At 43.8% G+C, this 24,032-nt stretch overlaps 1 protein-coding gene across 1 annotated transcript in view; it reads right to left on the minus strand.

The window, feature by feature from the left end:
• Positions 1–24,032, minus strand: part of LOC309552736 (aldo-keto reductase family 1 member C15-like) — a 113,913-nt gene that overhangs the window by 85,964 nt on the left and 3,917 nt on the right. Inside the window, exons 2-5 of the mRNA XM_082253657.1 lie at positions 22,484–22,600; positions 20,072–20,149; positions 19,408–19,530; positions 18,722–18,831 (exon numbers count right to left, since the gene is read on the minus strand). Coding sequence (XP_082109783.1) covers positions 18,722–18,831; positions 19,408–19,530; positions 20,072–20,149; positions 22,484–22,522 — 350 coding nt within the window. The 5' untranslated portion in view covers positions 22,523–22,600. The remainder of the gene's footprint in view (positions 1–18,721; positions 18,832–19,407; positions 19,531–20,071; positions 20,150–22,483; positions 22,601–24,032) is intronic.

Below are 24,032 nucleotides of genomic sequence, written 5' to 3' on the forward strand. Positions count from 1 at the left end.
ACATTCAACAATAAACTTCTGTCAAGTGGAGTAACCCACAAACTGATCAAAATTCAGAAATCCACAAACCAGTCCAGCGCACTACTAGTCCCAGCTTGTGGTGTCCAAAATAAAAGCACCAGCACGGTTTCGGCTGTGTAATTTAGGGCCACACAAAAACAGAGGATTCTTCAGCTAGCTGCTGAGACCTGGGGAGATCTAATGCAGCTCAAAATACAAGAAACAGCAGCGCAGGATCCTCATCAGCGATGTAGTGAAAATAAAAAAAATAAATAAATCAAATAGTACACTTAACGTTTAAAGTTATTGGCAATCAGCACAGACAGTGACTCCACCAGCATCAAGGTACCATCAGGCTAAATGAAACATCGGCTTCTCCTGCTCCCTGGCTGGCATGAAAGAGAACCCGGATCTGACAGCTTTTAGAAACCGCTAGTGCCTGACGTACATCACTGCTATTGCAGCCCTTTGGAGCCTCTACACACTTATGGATGGAGAAGAGAGGGGGTGGTATGGGGGGGGGCAGTAATGTTTATCAAAGGTACACTCTTTCTTTGTCAAAAGAGCAGCGGCATAGGTGTGCGTACAGGGTGTGCCAGGTGTGCCTGTGCACACCCTAATCACTTAGTGCACATTAGCATTATCGCTCTGTGTGCGGGCGGGGATATGGAAAAGATCTCACTCTTACCAGCTCTGCCATAAGAGAAGTGCTAAAGCACTTCTCTTTCATTGTGCCAGCAGGGAAATGAATGTTTCTGGGCCATATACATGTAGACACACACATGCATGTGTGTTTGAGATTTGAGGTGCACACCCTAATGCAATAGGCTGCCCACACCTATGAGCAGTGCCATCTGTGTGTAGTAAAAACCGTTTATTTGGACACCGGACGTGACGACATCGAGTGAGGCGGAAGCGCCGAAGATCCAGGAAGTGCCGGAAACCACCGACACCGGGGGCCAGAGGCTGCACATCCATCCTCACACTCCACTTCCACAGAGCGGATGACAAGTATTACGTCCCGGTGCATTTCTACTGACATCTAAGAGTCACATATATTGTGTGTCCAAATAAACGATTTTTACTACACTCAGATGGTGCTGCTCTTTTTCCCCACCTTTATCTGTTTACAGAGTTCCTTCTAGCTCTCTTTAGAGCTGGCGGCCGTCCCAGCAGTGAGGTCAGACTGCTCCCCCCGCCCCCGGGGTATAAAGAAAAAGTCAGTGTCATTTCGAAACCAATATTTCCCATAGATGCCAATGTTTGCCAATGTTAAAAACAAGGAGCAGTGCCATGTCAAGCTGACCAAGATTTCCCATAGACGCCAATGTTAGACAGGGAGCAGTGCCATGTCAAGCTGACTGAGATTTCCCTTAGATGCCAATGTTAAAAACCGGCAGCAGTGCTATGTCAAGTTGACCAAGATTTCCTATAGACGCCAATGTTAAAAACCGGGAGTAGTGCCATGCCAAGCCGACCAAGCTGTGTCCGTACTCGTGATGAGCAGTGCCAGTCCTAGCAAGCAAGAGGGTCATCGAGGTGGGAGGGGGATTTGAAGAACTGAAGGCAGCCTGACAGGAATCTTCACTGAGTGAAGCATAATGCCGGATGTTGATCCGGCACTGACTTCATCCCCAGGAGCCTCTCATGGGGCCCCCCACTGGTCCCGGGCACTCAGTCAGATGGGTCAGTCTGCCCCTGGTATGAACTAACACACCAGGCGGGTGGGTGAGCGGCCGCTAATGGCTGCCTGTAACGAAGTGAGCCCTTCACTTCCCTGTCAGTGGAGATACCCGCCTGACAGGGAAGTGAAGGTCTCACTTCGTTACAGCCATTATCGGCCGCGTGCCTGCCCGCCCGGTGTGTTAGTAGTCACATACACTTCACCTGTGCTGCGCTGCGCCCCCCTTCCTCTACAAAATGGTGCTGCCCAGGGCACCCGCCCCCTTCAGCCCCCCCTGTACCGGCTCTGAGTGTGGTTATTATCTAAAAGATTCCCTCAAATGGACTTCCTCAAGAACTAACCTTTTTGTGTTGTGCAGTCTGTCTTGTCTTATTCACATCATGCTCACTGTGCGCTGATCATTGTCATTGTTGTTCCTTCTTTGTCATAACCTGCCTCTATGGCTAACAGATGGGTCTATATATTGGATCCAATTGGCTGGTTGTTAGTACTGTGTGTGGCCGGCAGCAGCTAAAAAAACTAAGTGTAAAACTGCAATCTCACTCTCCGCTAACAAGGGAGAGATGCTGAATGACTTAAGCAGTGACAGGGTCCGCTTGGATGGTGATTATTACTGTGTGTGGCCGACAGCAGCTAATACAGAGATTTTGCTCCTAGCTTGCAAAATAGAGGTGCTGGATAAACTAGGAGCTAGGCACAGACATTGTAACAACTACCGGTATCTCTCTATCTATTAAGATAATGGGATTGGTAACTTCTCACTTACTGTTTATCATACTTACAGTTACCAGCTAAAAAATGTACCCCTAGTTGGCCACACCTACAATATTATAAAGGCAGAAAATGGAGTGCTAATAGGTAGTAAAAATGAACCCCTACCGTGACAAACATAGAATATAAAATAAAAAACATTCACAAATAAAAAAGCCTAATTTAAAAAAATGTATAAAAATATAAACTATGGCAGCATATTAACAATATACAGTATATCCAGTTAACCACTTGCCTACTGGGCACTTTTACTACCTTCCTGTACTGGCCAATTTTCAGCTTTCTGTGCTGTCACACTTTGAATAACATTCGAGCGGTCATGCAACACTGTACCCATATGAATTTTTTTTTTCCACACAAGTAGAGCTTTCTTTTGGCGGTATTTAAGCAACACAGTGACACTGATGAGGTACTGATGGGCACTGATTGGCAGCATTGATGGGCACTGATTGGAAGCACTGATGATCACTGATTTGCAGCACTGGTGGGTACTGATTGGCATCATTGGTGGGTGCAGCAATGATGCAACTGATTGGCAGCACTGATGGCCACTGATAGACAGCACTGGTGGGCACTATTGGGGCTGTACTGATAATCAAGACACTGATAATCAGTGCCCTGATTATCAATGTAGATGTCCCTTTCACACAAGCTGGTTATCGTCTCTCCTCTTCTCTCCTTACGCTGTCAGCATGAGGAAAGGAATGCCGATAACCGGCTTGTGTTTACATCGTGGTCAGCTGTGATTGGACACAGCTGATCACATGGTAAATAGGCGCTGATTGGCTCTTTACCCCAACCTGTGATCAGCAGTGCCTGGAGGACACAGCAATCACAGAGCATGCCGCCCACGTGAGAAGGATATCATATGACGCCCTCCCAGAACTGGCCAGCCACACTGTCGCTATTGAGCGATCATCAAGTGGTTAATAAAGCAATCATAAATAAGAGCATAAATAAGTTGATAGTAATAGTTATCATGAATGTTTAATATGATAGATTAATAAATAAATAAATAATTCAACCCCCCTTTTTTATATTAGTGAGGAAAAAAAAGATACCAACACTATCATATAAGTAAGTACTGTGGCGCTTTGGAACACTTCCTTACATCTGATAATGAGATTAATTGGGAACAAGCTTAGTTCATTCTGAATGCAACACAGTTTTGCTTATTATAACTATTTCATTTTTAATGGGGAGTACTCTATATCAAAACTTGAGGCACAGCCATGGGCACAAGTTTTGTGCCTTGCTACGCAAACTTAACCAAGGGGTTTTGGAAAAAAATTTACATTTGGAAAAACAATCCATTTACCAGCCTTAATATTTGTGTGGTCATTTTATAGGTGACATTATTGTCATTTGGCAGGCGCCCTCTTCCACTTTTTCAGAATTTGTCAATTACTGCAATAATAATCCCCTGGGTCTGTCCTTCAGTCATGTACATAATTTTGCCACATTAGGTTTTCTGGATTTAGAACTAGGTCATACAGACTCTAAAAATCACTTAAAAAAAGCTGGTAATTCTTACTTGCAAGTTGGTGTCACCATCCAAATTGGATATGAAATATACCTAAAAGTCTGTTCCATAGTTTTAATAAAAGTTGGTTCAACAAGGAGGACTTCGTGAGTCAAAGTCAAATCCCTATCCAAAAATGTATAGATGAAGGATCACAAGAAGGAGATCTATTAAAAGCATGGTCCGAATGTTTAGAAATTCCATCTATTAGCGTGAGAAATCAAAAAGGACATAATAAGGGGGAAAAGAACAAAATAAGATTCATCAAAGAGTTTCATTGTAAATATCGTAGTGTGGAAGGGATTATAATTAAGCATTGGAAGAGTCTAAAAAAGGACCGCAAACTCAGAGTTGTTTTACCTGATAAACCACCATTAGAAGGGCACCAAGTTACATAGTTACATAGTTACATAGTAGGCGAGGTTGAATAAAGACAATAGTCCATCCAGTTCAACCTGTGTAGGTGTGTGTGACTGTAATCATCTAACATAGCCCTCAATCTCCTGATCCTTGAGATGTAAGTCTAAGAGTCTTTTGAAAGTCACCATACTACCCGCAGAAACCACCTCTTGTGGTAGACAATTCCACAATCTTGTAGCCCTAACAGTAAAGAACCCCCCACGTTGCCTGAGGTTAAAACGCTTCTCCTCTAATCGCATTGTATGTCCTCGAGTCCTCATGCAATTCCTTCGAATGAACAGCTTTTCTTCTAAGCTGAGATCCCCATTAAGATATTTATAAATTGCTATCATGTCCCCTCTCAGACGTCTTTTCTCCAGGGAAAATAAATCGAGCGATTGCAGCCGCTCTTCATAGGTAAGGTCCTCCAACCCCCTAATCAGTTTAGTTGCCCTTCTCTGGACTTTCTCCAGCTCCAACACATCCCTCCTGAGGACTGGCGACCAGAACTGGACAGAATACTCCAGATGCGGTCGGACCAGAGTTTTATAAAGTGGAAGGATTATAGTCTTATCTCTGGAATACATCCCTTTCTTTATGCATTCTAATATTCTGTTGGCTTTGGAAGCTGCCGCTTGGCATTGCATGCTGTTGCCTAATCTATCATCAACTAAGACTCCCAAATCTTTCTCCATTTTTGATTCCCCCAAGGGTTCCCCTCCTAACGTGTATTGTGTTTTTATGTTTTTGGTCCCCAAGTGCAAAACCTTACACTTCTCCACATTAAACCTCATTTGCCATGTCGTTGCCCACTCCGTAATTTTGTCCAGGTCATTCTGTAGGATATCTGCTTCATGCTGTGCAGTTATTGCCCTGGCCAATTTTGTGTCATCTGCAAAAACTGATAACGAACTACTGATCCCTTCCTCAATGCTGTTTATGAATAAATTGAACAAGGTTGGTCCCAGGACTGAGCCCTGGGGCACCCCGCTTACTACCTCAGACCAGTCTGAGTATGCGCTGTTTATTACTACCCTTTGGACACGGCCTTTTAGCCAATTCCGTATCCAAGAGCAAACCCTGCTGTCGATACCTGCAGACCTTATCTAAGTGTTAGGAATAAAATAGTTTCCAGTCAATTAAAACAAAATATCCACAATAAACCCACAGCAGTTACCCTTAGTTCCTTTCTTGATATAAGGGTCATGTACCAGTGTAGAAAGAAACTCTGTAAAATGTGTCCGGCTTCACCGCCAGTTTCCCTTTACTGAGATGCCAGCGCCTGCACTCGAAGACGATTGAAAAATCAGCTCAGGTGCTGACATCGCGGACTCCCTGGACAGGTAAGTGTCTTATACTAAAAGTCAACAGCTACAGTATTTGTAGCTACTGACTTAAATTTTTTTTGCCCAGACTGGAGCTCCTCTTTAACTTCTCACTTAGAGATTGTTGCTACCTATCTCCTAGTTTATCCAGCACCTCTCTGTTGCAAGCTGAGACCGAGATTGCTGTTTTAGTTGCTGCCACCCAGACACACAGTATTAATTAGAGATCGAGCGATTATCGGCAAAGCCGATATATCGAGGGTCAATATGGCCTTTCCCCGATATATCGGAATCTGCTTTTTATTTACCGATATTGCCGACATTCCAGGGAAAGTGCTTGTACCGGGGTGATGCCTGCAGCTAGAGGCATCATCCCGGTACCAGTGTCCATAGCTGATGGTTGGCTGTCTTCTAATGACAACCAATGCGGCTGAGAAGCCGCTCGGCTGTCATTCCAAGGAGCGGGAGGGGCAGTTCCCCCCCATCCCGCCGACTTCCGTGGCTCGCACGGATCTCCCGTCCCACCGGTAGACTCGGGAATCCTACCTTCACTGCCGCCGTCTGACCCGGATCTCCATTTCTTTGAATTCGGCGCAGCCGCGTACCCGGAAGTGATGTCATGACATGGCATCACTTCTGGGTACTGGCGGCGCCGAATTAAAAAAACTTACAGCATTCAAAACAGCCAAACTTGGCATTTTGAATGCTTAAGTGCAGAGGAGGGGTTTGGGGTCTTTTAGACCCCCAGATCCCTCCACCACAGTACCTGTAGACATTAAAAAAAATAATAATTAATGTCCGAAAATATCGGCAGATATCGGCCGATACCGATACCCGATGACCAAAGTATCGGTATCGGCGGTAAAAAAATGATATTGGTCGATCACTAGTATTAATAACCATCCGAGCTGCCCCTGCTTAATTCCTTCAGCATCTCTCCCTTGTTAGCGGAGAGTGAAATTGCAATTTACACTTAGTTATTAGTTTTTAGCTGCTGTCAGCCACACACAGTACTAACCACCAGCCGATTCAATCATATATAGACCCATCTGTTAGCCATAGGGCAGATTATGACAAAGAAGGAGTGTACCTTTGAAACTCATTATTATTTATTATATTTTAACTACATCGTTAATGAGGATCTTGCACAGATGTTTCTTGTATTTTGATCAAAATTCAGCTGCTGAACCACTTAAATTTTCAATCAGTGTATGGCCAGCTTAAGTGGATGACATATATTTTAGTAAAGTACTGTATCACAATGTTAAACAGTGTTTAAAAAAATATGGCAATGGCTTAGGATACACACTGCTTTAGCAAATTAACATTCAGTTAGGGTTTACAGCTACTAAAAAATGTATAAAAAAAAAAAAGTTATAGAATGGCCTCATAAAGCACTATTTTCATTTAAGCTAGCACCATATGTAGCAGGATTCCCAGCTGTTTTGCTGGATGTGGGTCCGCCTGGGTTACCGCTAGCAACAACAACACTTTTAAGCATGTTCTCCAAGTGTGAGCACTGAGACAAGGAACAGTCCAGTATCTTTGGGTTTTTATATTTATTTTAAACTTGGATGGGAAAAGGGATGAGTGGGATACTCCGCTGGCTCAACTATACACAATTTGAGTGGGACAACTGAAAAATGCCTATTGGCGCTGACTTGAGGCTGGCTGGATGTCGGTCAATGCCGGTTGACGCTGGTTAATGCTGACTTGCTGTCTGTTAACACTGAACTGACTTCTGACACCTTCTTGTGGCACAAAGTCCTATTTAAAGCTTCCTTTAGCACTCCTTGCTGAGGTAGCTACTTGTAAGTCTGCTGCATTGCTTAACACTTCCGGGTCCGCACCGGCACCCTCTTTCTTACACTTATCTTCAGGCCTTAGACACTGGCACCCCCTTTCTAAGCCTTCTACTGGTTAGCTGGCTCCCAGATCCCTCTGACCTTCTGGAGTGGTCCCCTATCCTAGGCAGACCCCTGGGCAGTTTACAGTACTCACAACACTGCTTTCCTGGAAACTCCTGCCCCAGCAGCTCCACTTGGCCCTCAGCAAACTGGATCCCTCTCTGAAGCTCAGCTCAACCTTCTGTCCTCTAGGCCGACCGTAGAGAACAAACAAGGAGCCGCACTTCTGGTTAGAGTTATAGAGTATAAAAATCCAGGTTTATTAAGTCCAAAGGATAAAAGCATATCAAAACATGACCACAACAGCCAGAGACATGAAAAAAAGAGCAAGGCGGTTAACGCGTTTCACGGAAACGTCCGCTTAGTCGTAACCACCGTCACGACTAAGCGGACGTTTCCGTGAAACGCGTTAACCGCCTTGCTCTTTTTTTCATGTCTCTGGCTGTTGTGGTCATGTTTTGATATGCTTTTATCCTTTGGACTTAATAAACCTGGATTTTTATACTCTATAACTCTAACCAGAAGTGCGGCTCCTTGTTTGTTCTCTACTATCATTTCCTGGACTGCGGATCCTTGCCTGCACCTGAGTTGGAGTTTTTGTGGGTTTTTGTGGGATTGTCTCCTCACCAGAGCGGTTCTTGCTCTCTTCGATTAGTGGCCTCTAGGCCGACCGCCAAGGACACCTTCCTCATGCTGACAGGAGAGACAGCCGTCACCCTCCTCCTGGGACTCTGCTTTCCGCCAAAGACAACCTGTCATGTGCTCCCCTCAGACTTATATCTCATCCCAGGATGCTTTGCGGCTAGTTCCGCCCTCTGGGACTGATATGAGCCCTGGTGTGCTATTGGTTAGGTTTTCTCCACTGTCCAATAAGAGTTCTCATTGGATACAATGGGGAGACTCCCCAAGCTCAACAGACACACCTGGAAACACATGACAGTCTAGATGAACAATCAGACCCCTCTGATAAGCAGACAGGGCCTCCCTTATAGTTTTCCTAGCACCTACCTTGGAGGGTGCTACACATAAAATAAATGTGAATTTAATTCAGAAAAATGTATCTGTGACAGATAAACCTCCAATAGTTACAGTATATGCATGTGGAAGAGAAAACTAGTGATAGAAGGGGTTTTGAGGTCTCTCTATGTTATCAGGTTAATAAAGGGTTAATCAGGAAATGATTTTTTAGAAAAAAAAAAACTAGACTCAGCTAATAACTTACATAGTCGTCAGTGAGAGTCCTCATCCATTGTGAATAGTTTAATTTGGAGTAAGCCAATCTCCCCTTCTCCAATCCCTAATTAAATAAAACAACAAAAAAACAACCACCTCCTCTAGACTGTTCATTGACTGAGCCAAGGAGTAAAGTGTTAAATTGTGCATGCTATAGTTGTTAATGTTAACCCAGGGGGATCCGAAGGTGAAGAATTCAGCAGTCCTCAAGGGGGCAGTGCAGTGCTACATAGTTATAGTAAGAACTCAGATATTTCAGGCTATCTGATTTTGTGCTCCCAGTTGAAACTGCATATGTATGCAGATGTCATATTGTTATTTTTAACCCAACCAGCTACTGTATATCCTTGCCTAATCTCATGCAGGTTTTAAGAGATTTCCCCACCTTATTTGGTTTATCTGTTACCATTTCTAAATTGATTGCTATGCCATTTAAGTTTTCTCCATCCTACTTTCGAACACTCTTTGCATTGATTTGGTCCATGGATTCCATGCCCTATCTATTACACTTACCCTGCCTATACAATACCTTTATACACTGCTCAAAAAAATTCAAGGAACACTTTTAAGTAGGGTATACCATCAAGTCAATTAAACTCCTGGGATAGGATCTGGTCAGTTAAGTAGCAGAGGGGGTTGTTAATCAGTTTCAGCTGCTTTGGTGTTAAATTGATTGTAAAGTCTATTTTTTTCTTTTTTTAAACAACAAACATGTTATACTTATGTAGCACCCTCCTAGGTAGGTGCTAGGAAAAATAATAGTTTGCTCTGCCTGCTCTGTAGGGGGGAGCCTGATCTGTAGTTTTGCCTGTTGCATGTGTCCAGTGGGTGATTCATCTGGTCTGAGGGAGTGTCCCCACTGTATCCAATAGGGGTGTTTGTTGGACAGTGGAGGAAACCCAGCCAGTGACACACAGGCTTTTGTGGCTGTCCCAGTGGGTTGGCACAACAGTGGTGCATCCTGGGATACATCATAAAAGCCAGGGGCACATGTGACAGGGTGTCTTTGGGTGGGAAGCCAGGTCCCAGGAGATGGGTGACGGCTGTCTCTCTGTTTGTCTCCATGCTGTCTGCATGGAAGGTGGTCACAGGCAGTCGGCCTTATGAGTCAGAGTGTGGTGCTGAGCCAAGAGGTCCGGGAAGCTGGCAAGTGGAGCTGGAAGCAGAGTGGCCTTGGGAAAAGCAGTGTCCGTCAGTACCATGGAGCTTGCCAGGGGTCTGCCTAGGAAGGGGACCACTCCAGTAGGGTGTCAGTAGACAGGAGGTCAGCGCACACAATCAGTGAGAAAGGGGGTGCCAAGTTAGACCCTGAAGAGTAACCTAAATGAGAGTACATATTCTTTATATTCACTTCAGTGGCAAAGTGAAGCAGCGGCCTTGCGGCATTCTTTAGTCAGTTGTCCTCAGGAATTGTGCATAGTTCAAGTTGGAGTATCCCACTCATCCCTTCTCCCATCCAAGCTCCAATAAAAACACAAAAAAACAAATCCCCTGGACTGTTCATTGTCTGAGCCAAGTATTTAAAGTGATACGTTTCTACAGACTGTTGCTATGGGTAACCCAGGGGAATCCAAGAAGTGTAATTCTCAGCAGCTCCCTAGGGGGCAGTGCTACACTTACCTGCCCTGTGCAGTTGGTTTTGCACAGGGCAGCTCGAATCTTCCTCTTCTCGGGTGTCTCTCTTCGCTGCTCCTGGGCCCCTCCCTCCTGACGAGTGCCCCCACAGCAAGCAGCTTGCTATGGGGGCACCCGAGCCAAGCTGCAGCTTTGTGTGTCCTTTCAGACATGGAGCTGCCGTTCGGTTCCACCCCCCCTCTCTCCTGATTGGCTAACTGACTTTGATTGACAGCTGCAGGAGCCAATGGCGCCTTGGCTGTGTCTCAGCCAATCAGGAGGGAGAGTCCCCGGACAGCCGATGGACACGTGGACATTGCTGGATAGAGATGAGCTCAGGTAAGTATTAGGGGGGCTGAAGTGGGCTGCATTAGAAGGCATTATTATAAAAAAAAAACCTTCTGCCTATAACTCCTTTAATGAAATTAAGAACAGTTGCACTAGATGGGCAATAATGAGACGCCCTCCAAAACAGGAATGGTTTTAAAGGTGGAGGCCACTTTCATTTTTTTCCCTTTTCTGATTGTCTTTCACTAATTTTGCATTTGGTTAGGGTCAGTGTCATTACTGGTAGCATGAGGCGATATCTAGGACCCTATAGAGGTTGCACAGGCAGTCCAACTCCTCCAAGATGGCACATTAATACGTGTCATTGCCAGAAGGTATGCTGTGTCTCACAGCACAGTCTCAAGAGCATGGAGGAAATTCCAGGAGACAGGCAGTTACGCTAGGAGAGCTGGACAGGACCATAGAAGGTCCTTAACCCATCATCAGGACCGACAACTGCTTCTTTCTGCAAGGAGGAACACGATGAGCACTGTCAGAGCCCTACAAACTGACCTCCATCAGGCCACTGGTGTAAATGTCTCTGACCAAACAATCAGAAACAGACTTCATGAGGGTGGCCTGAGGGCCCGACATCCTCTAGTGGGCCCTGTGCTCACTGCCCGGATTCGCGGAGCTCGATTGGCATTTGCCATTGAATACCAGAATTGGCAGGTCCGCCACTGGCACCCTGTACTTTTCACAGATGAGAGAAGCATCGCCCTGAGCACTTGTGACAGACATGAAAGGGTCAGGAAAAGTCACAGAGAACGGTATGCTGCCTGTAACATCGTTCAGCATGACCCATTTGGTGGTGGGTCAGTGATGGTCTGGGGAGGCATGTCCATGGAGGAATGCACAGACCTTTACAGGCTAGATAATGGCACCCTGACTGCCATTAGGTATCGGGATGAAATCCTTGGACCCATTGTCAGACCCTATGCTGGTGCAGTGGATCCTGGGTTTCTCCTGGTGCACGACAATGCCTGGCCTCATGTGGCGAGAGTATGCATCCAGTTCCTGGAGAATTAAGCAATTGATATCATTGAATGGCCCCCACGCTCGCCTGACCTAAATTCAATAGAACGCCTCTGGGACATTATGTTTTGGTCCATTCGACGCCACCAGGTTGCATCTCAGTTTGTTCAGGAGCTCATTGATGCCCTGGTCCAGATCTGGGAGGAAATACCCCAGGACACAATTCGTCGTCTCATTAGGAGCATGCCCCTACATTGTCAGGCATGCATACAAGCACGTGGTGTGCATACAAACTACCGAGTACTATTTTGAGTTGCTGCAAACGTTTTTTTTTAGCAAAATGGACCACCCTGCTGCATCATCTTTTCTTTGATTTTCAGGGGGGCTTTGAACTCAGCTCTCTGTAGGTTAATCATTTTAATTGCTATCAAACAATGTGGCATCTTTTCGTTCCTTACACATTACCCAGTCCATATCAGTATAGATATCGAGCATGATATTTTTCCCCATTGAGATCTGATGTGTTTTCAAAGTGTTCCTTTAATTTTTTTTGAACAGTGTAGTGACAATTACCCTCCGATCTTCACTAAAATTCAAGCTCAATTCAATGCCTCATTTGTAAAAAATCCTGAAATAATACGATGCCTTAATACTATGCTCCGTTTGTTCTTCCAAGAGAATTCTTCACATGAGATTAGCCCCATAGTAGTATGGGAAACATATAAATGCGTGATTCGAGGGGAATTGCTGGCTTTATGCTCTTAGGTCAAAAAGGAACAGCAGAAATGGGTTAACTCCTTGCTCAATCGAGTCACATTTTTTGAAGCAGCTCACAAGCAGTCATGTGGCCAAGCTACTCTACAGGAATTCACCCATACTCGTTCCCACTTGTTAGAGGAACTGGGTAAACAGTCCAGAAGGCGTTATATTCTAACTCAGAAAGCCTTCTTTGAACATGGTAAGAAGAGTGGGCTTCTCCTGGCCCGAGGTGTCCAAGAAACAAAGTCCTCTCTTCATATTCATCATCTCCTCGACAGAAGCGATAACCTGCTTTCCAGAAATGATGAGCTATCCCAACATTATGAACGATACTATAAAGAGCTATATAACATTCACAAGGGAAATGCAAACTCCCCTTTGAGTGATGGCTGCATAAGACAGATTTGAGGGTTCCTGGCTGAATATTGTCCAAAGCCTATACCGACTCGGGAGTTTGAACGGTCTTTTACTTTAGAGGAGTTGGAGTTAGCAATTAAACAGATGAAAATGGGGAAAAGTCCAGGACCTTATGGTCTATCCCTTCAATATTACAAATGTTTTCAGGGTGTCCTTGCATTGAAACTCTTGACAATCCTTAATGCCTTACCTACCTCCCCCTCCATACCCAAAAGCTTCTTGGAGGCACATATCACTGTAATCTCTAAAGAAGGCAAAGATGTAACGCGTGTAGAAAATTATAGGCTAATTTCCCTACTAAATGTTGATATTAAACTCCATGCAAACATTCTAGCTTACAGACTTCTGCCACTGCTCTCTTCTCTAATTGGACTTGATCAAGTAGGCTTTATTCCAGGCCGAGAAGCCTGCGACAACACTATTAAAGCCCTCTACCTTCACCACTGGTTTTCCTCGGGTAATGGACATGGATTTTTTTCTCTCCCTTAAAGCAGAAAAGGCATTCGACAGAGTGGTCTGGGACTACATGGGAGAAGTATTGTGAGCCATGGGATTGCACCCTCACATGTTGGTGAGCATTTTGGCACTTTATATTAACCCATCGGCTCACGTGAGAGTAAATGGCCACATGTCGAGCGCCTTTAGTATTAGCAATGGCACCCGCCAAAGCTGCCTGCTCTCCCCCTTGATTCATGTCCTGACTCTGGAACCCTTTCTCAACAGATTACGAGCTAATCCAGACATTAACGGGAACAGCCTGAATAACAAAGAGGTCAAACTGGCCGTGTTTGCAGATAACCTGTTATTCTTTTTATCAAAGCTATTGACCTCTTTGCCCAATCTATTCAAAGTTCTTGATCATTTTATGCATCTTTCAAATTTGAAAATCAAGTATTCATAATAGCATCTTATAAATATCTCTCTTCCAACTTCAGTGACTTCCCTCTGTGAGGCCAATTTTCCGTTTACTTGGAAGATGAACGCAATAACATACCTGAGGATTAAAATACCATCTTCCCAAATACCAACTTTATGAGAGGAATTTAATTCCGCCCCTTCACAAAATCCAAGAAGATCTCAAGAACTCAAGAGGGCACAACCTCTCTTGGTTTGGTCGATCGGCCCTGATTAAAATGAATGTGCTCCCTAGACTGCTGTACCTAATGCAGACTATCCCGCCCAACTCCTTCTTCACAGCCTACAAGTGGGCTTGTTCAACATTTTTCAACATTATATGGAAAGAGTCGGTGCCCCATATCAAATACGCACGACTCACTCTCTAAACTGAAAGGGCGAGTTGGTTTACCGGATCTCTTTAAATACTACTTGGCGTGTTATTTAGTACGCACAGTGGACTGGACAGAGCAAAGCGTGGTTGTCGTTGGAAAACACCCAGTCTTCTTTACCACTTGGCCTATTACCTTGGCTTCCACCTCCATTTCATCCAAAGCAAATTAGAGAATACCCACTTCCTGGGCTGACACTACTCTCTCTTTAAGTACAGGCGTACGGTGCATGGACGGCGTGTTTGAACGCAATTGGCGTGCACGTGGACACCATATAGCATGCCACGCATACGCAGTACAGCATAAATGGGCGTGATTTAGATGGAACTGTTTCCAACATGCTAGCCTCTGCTGAGGCTGAAGGGGACACAGAGCAGCAGCAGCTGGGTTGCGTGAGTTACTGTAGTTGTATGTTTACTGGCACAAACATACCTTGTATCTTGAGATAATCAGTGCTGTGTGCAATAAGCTGTATAAGTTTGGCACAAGCCTTGGGTACACTGAAATTAGTACCTCAAGTTTGTCTTGCTATAAAGCAATGTCTGCCCTAAAGAGGGCTGGGGGGGGGGGGGCACAGATGGAAGGGGCACTGTGATGCCACCATCAGGCCTTGAAGGTCCTAGCCATGCTTCCTCTGTGTCTACTCCCCCTAAACAGCCAGAGGCGACTAGACAATCTGAACCATTACGGTTGTCAGGCATAATAGCTACCCCAGGAGCTTCTACCGCAACCTATGTCACTAAGGACAATTTGGTATGGGAATTAGCCAGCCTTGAAGGTAAGATTGCTGACATGATTGCAGCATCACTAAGAAGGAAGAAACGTGATAGACCCCCCTCACCTGAGCCACCCCCTGAATTCAGTTCAGGATTGGGCAGAGAATGTGAAAGAAGTAGCTGGTGATGACCCTATAGTAGGTCAAGCTGAGGTTTCCACTTCTGGGGAGTCAGGGTCAGAGGAGTCTCTGTCAGCCTCTCAAACCCAAAGATTGTTGGTAAAGTCTCTTACTGAAATGGTCCGGTCTGGACCAAAATTTCCTCCCTTAGAGACAGTTGAAGTCTCCTTTTCCTCACTAGGCTCATTGCGCCCTCCTCATAGTCCTCGGATGTTTCCCATACATCCGCTTGTGGAGCAAGAAATGTATAATGATTGGGACCATCCTGATAGGATTTTTTTGTTCCTCCTCAAAGGTTTTCACTATTGTATCCTATGGAGGAAAAAGTTTACTAAGAAATGGTATATACCCACTATGAATGCTGCCATTTCTTCGGTTAACCTTCCCTGTTGATAATGCCCATGTTTTTAAGCAGATAGGAAGTTGGAATCTTTATTGAAAGCCTCCTTTGCGGTTGCAGGATCTGCGATATAGCCAGCAGTAGCGGCCTTAGGAGTGTGTCAGTCTTTAAAAAGACAGTATGAGGTGGGTGTCCAAGACAATTCCTTCTCAAGGAGAGTCTGTGGAAGATCTGTTAGATCTACTTCGAACTTTTTGTTAATTAACATGAAAAAGTTACTGGCTGGCTTCCCTTTTCAGGGAGAACGCCTTTTTTGGTGATGATCTGGATAAGTATATCTGAAAGATCTTGGGGGGGGGGGGGGTGGAATCCGGAACCAAGCCTTCACAACAGGGTCAGTAAAAGCCCTGGGCCCAGAGATCAGCCAAGTCTTCCTCTAAGCCTACTCTGTGAAGGGGCACCCCCACTCACTTGGGTGGGGGGGAAGGCTGCTGCAGTTCTCACAGGTTTAGGTGGAATCGATCCAAGACAACTGGGTTATTTCCACCATTTTGCAGGGGTACAAACTGGAATTTGGGGTGTTCCCATATCATCGGTTTATAGGTAAAGTATACCGATAGATCCCCTGAAAAGGTCTCTCTTTCTGGCATTGGACCAGCTGAGGGCTCAAAGAGTGATAATGGAGGTTCCAGAGAATGAAAGGTTCAGGGGTTTTTACTCAAACCTGTTCATAATCCCCAAACCAAGCTGGGATGTGAAACCTATTCTGGATCTCAAAACTCTAAAAGCAGTTTCTGAACGTTCTTACTTTCTGTATGGAGTCAATTTGTTTAGTCATAACCTCCCTGCAGGGAGAGGAATTTCTAGCATCCATAGACATCAAGGATGCATATCTCCACATGCCTATATTACAGGCTCAGCAAAGGTTTCTATGCTTTGCAATAGAAAACCGTTGCTTTCAGATTGTAGCCCTGCCCTTCGGGTTAGCCACAGCTTCAAGAGTGTTCACAAATATCCTAGACCCAGTATTGGCTGTTCTAAGGTCCCGAGGGATATCTGTAATAGGATATCTGGACGATCTATTACTAATAGATCAATCGGCTTTGGCTTTAAGCCAAAATGTCCTCCAGACAGTACAGTTCCTAGAACGTCTGGGTTGGATATTGAATTTAGCAAAGTCAGCATTACAGCCGGTCCAGCGTCTGGAATATGTGGATCTTCTTGTGGACACGGTACAGGCAAAAATATTCTTGCCAACAAGAAGGGTCACAGACCTGAAGGATCTGGTTCGATCTGTAGTAAGGCTGAGATATCCTTCTATAGGTCTTTGCATGATGTTACTAGGGAATACTTTGGTGACTCCTTTGGAGGAGTATTCCCTGATTTATGCCTTTCCTCTGCTGCAGCTGATACCGCGTCTGTTGCGCAGGATCCAGCTAGAGGGGAAACCAGTAATTCTGGTAGCTCCGGCATGGCCGAGGGGGGTTTGGTATGCACAAATCCAAAGGTTGGCAATGACGAGTCCTTGGGCTCTTCCATTGCGTCCGGACCTACTCTATCAAGGTCTTATATTCCACCCTGCTGTACAGTCTCTAAATTTGACGGCTTGGCTATTGAAGCCTTAATCTTGAAGGAGCCGGGTGTATCTGGCCCTGCAGTGTATATGCTGATAAACGCCAGGAAATGGCATCCCCGCAAATATATAATTAGAATCCTAGCTTTCCTTTAAGCAGGGGTGGATTTGAAAATAGCCTTGAGCACTATTAAAGGGGCAAATTTCAGTCTTATTGGTTTTCTTCCAAGAACCAATCGCTTCCCATTCGTTGGTTCAGACCTTCGTCCAGGGAATGTTACGTTTGCTTCCGCCTGTGAAGCCACCATTGTGTCGTTGGGACTTAATTTTGGTGCTGGCAGTGTTACAAAAACAGCCTTTGAACCTCTGGGGCAGGTTCCCCTGGTTCTTTTGACCTGAAAACTGGTCTTTATGATTGCGATAACTTCAGCTAGAAGGGTATCAGAACTAGCAGCTCTTTCTTGTAAAGAGCCATTCTTGATTTTTCATAAAGATAGAGTCATCCACACCCAGGTTTTTTGCCCAAGGTGGTGTCCGCCTTTCATTTGAATCAGGACATTATACCACCTTCCTTTTTTCCAGATCCTCAATCAGAGGAGGAAAAGTTATTGCATTCTCTTGATGTAATTCGTGCACTTAAGTTTTACTTAGAGAAATCCACTCTGATTCGTAAGACTGAGAGCTTGTATGTGCTGCCAGAAGAGCCCAGGAAGGGGTTGGCAGCATCTAAGTCTACGATTTCTCATTGGATTTGCCAGGTTATTACCCAGACATATGGTTTAGACGGGAAGGTTCCACCTTTTCCTGTAAAGGCACATTCTACCAGAGGAGTAGGTGCCTCTTGGGCACATCGCCATCAAGCCCCTATGGCTCAGATCTGCAAGGCCACGACCTGGTCGTCGGTGCATACGTTCACTCATTTCTATCGAGTGGATGTTGGGACCCAGGAGGAATCTGCATTTTGCCGCAGTGTTTTGTAGGCAGCAGTGTAATCCTTTTTGTGGTCAGATGGCGGTATTTTTTGGTGTCCCCCTCCCCTCAGATGCATTGCTTTGGGACATCCCATATGTTATGATCTATGGCTCTGTATCCTGTGATGTATGAAAAGACAAATAGATTTTTTAATACAGACTTACCTGTAAAATCCATTTATTGAAGTACATCACGGGACACAGAGGTCCCTCCCTCTTCTATGGGGTCTTTATTGCTTGCTACAAAACTGAGGTACTTCTTGTGTGGGAAGGGTTATATAGGGGGGCATTCTTTCTGATTGGTTGCCAGTGTCCTTCACCTAAAGGTGGCTATATAACCCATATGTTATGATTTATTGCTCTGTGTCCAGTGATGTACTTCAAGAAATGGATTCTTGTAAGTCTGTATTAAAAAAATGTATTTATTCTGTTTATACTAACTGTAGATCGTACTTTCTATTACATTCTATGTATGTTCTCATATTGCTGGCTTCATCAACTGTTATGTAAGCTATTTATTTTTTAACATTTCTTTTGGTGGCATATCTGAAAAAGAAAAAAAAAACTTTTTTCCTTTAGCGTTCCTGGTTAAAAAAAATTGTTTATCATTTCATTTTTCTGCAAGTATCAGTAGCTGCTTGAGTAGATATTGATGGAAGATGAAAGAACTCCGGGGTGTCTGAGATACACCCTAGGTCTCTACCTAGTTACATGTGCACTTACCAGCCCTCAGGTCTGCTGGAGCCTAGGACGCTGTACCCGACCAGTACAATGTCTTTGGATTTGCAGAATTCCAGCAGTTTGCTCTGATTCAGGAATATGTGGCACTCCACCTGCAGAGAGAAAGATTGGACTGGTTAGGGAAAACTTCACATTATAGACATATTTTAAGTAAACAAGAAAAAAAAATTGTGGGTATTAAATTGACACATAGCTAAAGCTCCACTCAAACTTGACTGCAATGGGATGGAGTGTATTGCCATGGGCATTCAAGCACCAAACTTTGCCAGGAGACAGCAGTGAGCCACTATGACATTTGTTGTGCCTCCTGAAAGCATTGGCTACTGTGGCCAAGGCCATCTTTTTGTCAAAGCCTTATTTTGAGAAATTTTTAAGCTAATCTGTTTGGGAGTTGTGGAACTGGCAGTAAAATTGATCTTCCATTTTCATGGAAGGTCTGCTTTAGAACTGAGGAAGCCACCTAGATGGTGAAAAATCTTCAATATTACAGAACAGGTCCAGTTGCATAGAACCAATTACTACTCACTATACCCTGACCTAGATAAATGAGAACCTTAACTGACATTGGTAAGAATTAATTCTAGAGCTAATATGAAAACACCTAGTGCATGTTTCTATTGTTTCCTATTACTTCCCAAAGTCTCTGCCCATTTAATCACTGTAGTTACCTGGTTACAGACAGGTTTATACTTCAGTCCCGGCGCATTTAGGATCAGCTCCAGTTGTTTGCGGTTAAAGTTAGAAACTCCGATTGATCTAACTAGTCCGGCATCTTTACAAGCCTCCAAAGCCTTGAAATCACCAGTTACATAATCAGTTAAAAAAAACAAAAAAAAAAAAGGAAACATACTTCAGGTATACATAAAGTGTGATCCAATTTTGTTTGAATAAGAAAAATCCTTTCTAACACCTAAAAGCAATCAAATGCTCTCATAATCAACATAATACAACATTATTGCTTATAAATATTATTTTTGTGTATATTTAGAAACAGCCTTCTTTTTACTTTCTACTGTGTCAGTTCAATCAGTATCTGTGTAGCAGTATTCCATGTTTTTACATCTGTTACATAAGAGAACACTTACTGCCTGTTTAAGTTAAAGCCTAACCCAGCCAAATGTATTCATGATGTGACAAGGACACAACATAAATCCCAATTCGGAGACAGGGGCAGAAGAGTGTCACCCACAAAAGAAGTGCCTGTTTAGAGACCTTCATTGCGGAATCTCCAGGTATTATTGAATGTTAAAATTACTTTTAAATATACAATTACATTAAAGTGTATATGAGATTTTACTGAGCCTAGAATTAATCACCAAAGTCCCAGCTTACCTTCCAGGTATCCCGAATATCAGTGTTGTGGAAAATACATTTTCCATTTTCGTCTTTGGGAAATACATCATCTCCAGGCTGGTAAGAAAGAGGGAGAGAAAAAGACAATGTTTACCTGGTTTATATTGGAGTATCAGTCATCAAAGATATACCAACTGTCTAAGTAGGGCATTTAAAAAGCAACAGCATGACCAGTGCAACAGTGTGCTATATGCAACATAAGCCAAACTTATCCTACCTCAATCACAATACTGAATTAAAAATATGTTAATGAGAAAAATCTGTCTTTTTAAGACAAGAAATAAATACAAAAATAAAGTTATTAACCAAATTTAGTGAACTTAGAAGACTGAAAGAGGTTGATTTATTAAAACTGGAGCGTGCAAAATCTGGTGCCTCTCTGCATAGAAAACAAGCAGCTTCCAGGTTTTTTTTTGTCAAAGCTTAACCACTTTAAGACCGAAAAGGATTCGCCCCCTTAATGACCAGGCCCTATTTTGGGATTCGGCACTGATTCCCCGCTGCCGAGTGGGGGCGGGAGCGCGCCGCCGGCGGCGCACGCTTGCTTCCTAGATTCCGGCATGCAACCAACGTACCCCTACGTCGGTTTGCGCAGGAGAGCCATCCTGCTGCAGTATATATGTGGCGGGTGGTCGGGAAGTGGTTAAATAAACAAGCTGAAGTTAGATGCTGACTGGCTACCATGCACACTTGCACCAGATTTTACATTCTCCAGTTTTAGTAAATCAACTCTAAAGTTTATCGCTGATTGGTTTCTATGGATCATGTGCATCATGCAAATCGGTCTGAATCGGTTACTGAATGATCTGCCTGTTTCAGACATTTAAAAAAAAAAACTCCAGATGAGTGACAAAGTACTTTGAACCATTCAGCTGTGTGTGCAATTAAAGGTTGTGCTATTTTTGATACACTTGTATAAACAATAGTCAATTTGATTAGCATAGTTAACATACAGTACAGTATGAAGCCTAGTGAACAAACAGTATAAAAATGAGGCTAAAGCCCCAGCAACTGACTGAAGTTTGTAAATATGAAATACCGTAATCATATTTAATATTTTATAATTATCTAACGACATAAAAAAAAAAAATTATTAGTGTTTTATTTGTTTTCATTCTTTAGTCATGAACATAGGGAATATTAAAAATTATATGTTGAATATCACAGAAAATGAAATCAAAACAAAGACATTTAATTTCTATTTAGTCATTGTTTTAAATGTAATCACTGTTATACAGCCCTATATTGCAGAGTTATTGAATTACAATTCACGGAGGTCCAGTCATTAAAATTCGTATCCAGCAGAGGTCAGAGTCTCATGTTTGTGCGGTGACTCGGATTCTTCATATCACTGCCCCTCCTCTTTACTTTACAGTTTCCCCTTTACATCAATGTCTTCAGTACCCCCTATTACATCACAGCCCTCTTCATGTCACAGTTCCCCCTTTACACCACAGCATCCCCTTTTACATTGCAGAACCCCCTCTTTACATCACAGAAGCCCCTTTACAACCTTTACAGTCTCCCTTTAAATTACAGCATCCTCTTTATTTAACAGCACCCCCTTTACAATACAGCCCCCTTCCTTGTACCCCAGTCTCCTTTACAGCCCCCCTTATTTGCATCCCAATCCCCTTCACAGCCCCCTTTAGCTTTACTTGCATCCCAGTCCCCTTCACAGCCCCCCTTCTTTGCACCCCAGTCCTCTTCAAGGCCCCCATACTTGCACCCCAGTCCCCTTCACAGCCCCCCTTCTTTGCACCCCAATTCCCTTCATAGCCCCCCTTACTTGCACCCCGTCCCCTTCACAGCCCCCCTTACTTACACCCCAGTCCTCTCACTTGCATCCCAGTCCCCTTCACAGCCCCCCTTCTTTGCACCCCAGTCCTCTTTACAGTGCCCTCTTACTTGCACCCCAGTCCCCTCTCACAGCCCGACCCCCTAAATTGCATCCCAGCCCCCTTTATGTGACTGTATTTTGCCTTACATCACATTTCCCCCTGTCAGTCACAATCTCCTTTATAATCTTACCTTGCACAACATTCATCTTTTCCTGCAGATAGAAGGCAGAAGGCATGTCTGGGAAGAGGGCGGAAGCTGACCAACTTTTCATGTAAAAAGGCAGGTGATTGGTTGCTAGGGCCGCCCTGCATCCTAGCATCATTCACTGCCTTGTTAACTAGAAAATTTGGGCATCTCCCGTCCTCTGCCTGGACATGCCGTCTGCCTTCTATCTGTAGGAAAAGATGAATGCTGTGTGCGGGGGAAAGAGGATACTGCCCGGGAGAGGACACCCAGGCTGCTAAATGTTGAAGCCATAGTCGAGATAGGACTGTCATTCGGTCTATTATTTAGTGACAGCTGCCATATAGGGATGATGTATGAACATACCTTAAACTCCACAGGGTTGTGGATTATGAACAGATCCATGTAATCTAGTCCAAGGTCCTTTAGAGAGTTCTCCAGAGCTGGGCGAACCCTTTCTGGGGCCTGATTATTACTCCAAAGCTTGAAATAAAAAGTGGAAAAAATAATTTGGTCAGAAAAGGTGATTTGAGGTAGTATTAAAGACCTGTAACAAATACTGTCCCCTGCCAGAATTCCTATGTAGAAGCAGCAGTCTCTTTGCAGAGGTCTGACACACCCCTGCTAAGTTGAGGCTAGAGCTCTCCAATTATCGGGAGAATGAGCTTTGTTAATTGCAGAGTAATAGTATAGGTCAGACTCAGCAGATGTTTGGTTGGACAACTGCAAATAAACTACTGCTTTCACACAGAGAACAAGAGTCTTCATCACTACACAGATGTGGGTGCTTTCTAAAGAAAACAAGCAGTTAGACTTTGCACATCTTTTGCTTTGATACACCTAAAAAGCTTTCAGCTGATTTAAACTAAAAGTTCACTTAAGCTTTAAAAATCCAGTTGTGGGTTCCTATGGAAAGATGGTGCTCTATACAGTCAAACTGTCATAGTCACAAATAGCTAAGGCCACCTGTGGTTCTGCAGTCCCTGTTTTTTTTTTTTAATAATAGATTCTCTATAAAGTTTGCATCCACTGGTCATGTGTATTTAATGTTAGCTCTATGATGCTTTTACATGTGCTCTTAATACGGTTTTCCATATTTCAGCTAAAAGATTGAGGACCTTGCAGTTGCCTTTCAAAAGGTTTGTTTCTTAGATTGTTCTAATTTTACTGTTCTTGGCATTTTTCTGGCCTTTTACAAGGCTAAGGTGCATTATTTTATTAAATAATGGCATGGGTAGCTAAGCACTGCCATAAAGGACCCATGAAAAAAAAATACTGTTCAGCGGGAAGAGAGATTTTTGATCTGGCTTAAAGGTCAACATTCTAAAATACACTAATGTCCTTTACTGCTGCTAACTGGAGATCCCTGCCAGCTTCTGCTTATAAACAAACCAGCAAGAGATCTATCATTTAGCTTTGGTAGTATTACTATGGCTAAATGATAGATCTTTGGCCAGGGATCCTGGGTGACATCAGTTACCAAGTATGGTTGGCTGGGGAATTTGTAATTTATTATGTGAAAAAGGTGTGAATGGTGCGCTTATTCTATTCCCCTTATAATTTCATAACATACCAAAAAACAGAAAATACGTTTGAAAACCTGTATAAAAACGTGAAAAAAAAGAAACGTGTCCAATCAACATAAAGTCCGAGAACGTGCACACCATGCTTTAATATTCAAATTAGCAAATATTCCTTCCAAAGTGGGCTGTTAATGATGACTGTGCCCAATAAAGGCCTGCTCCGAACCTTCAGGTGAAATGGCCGCTCATCTCAGGTATTTGACCACAAAGGTCAGTGCTCCTATGATAAATGAAGGTGGTTCTTCAATATCTGTGATGCTTCTCCCCAGTGTAATCCGGGTCTCTGGATCACTTATCCACCTGCTGGGTTTTGATTTGAAATCGTTGCCTCC

The sequence above is a fragment of the Pelophylax lessonae genome (assembly GCF_965119305.1).
Source record: "Pelophylax lessonae genome assembly, chromosome: 4".
Lineage (NCBI taxonomy): Eukaryota > Metazoa > Chordata > Amphibia > Anura > Ranidae > Pelophylax > Pelophylax lessonae.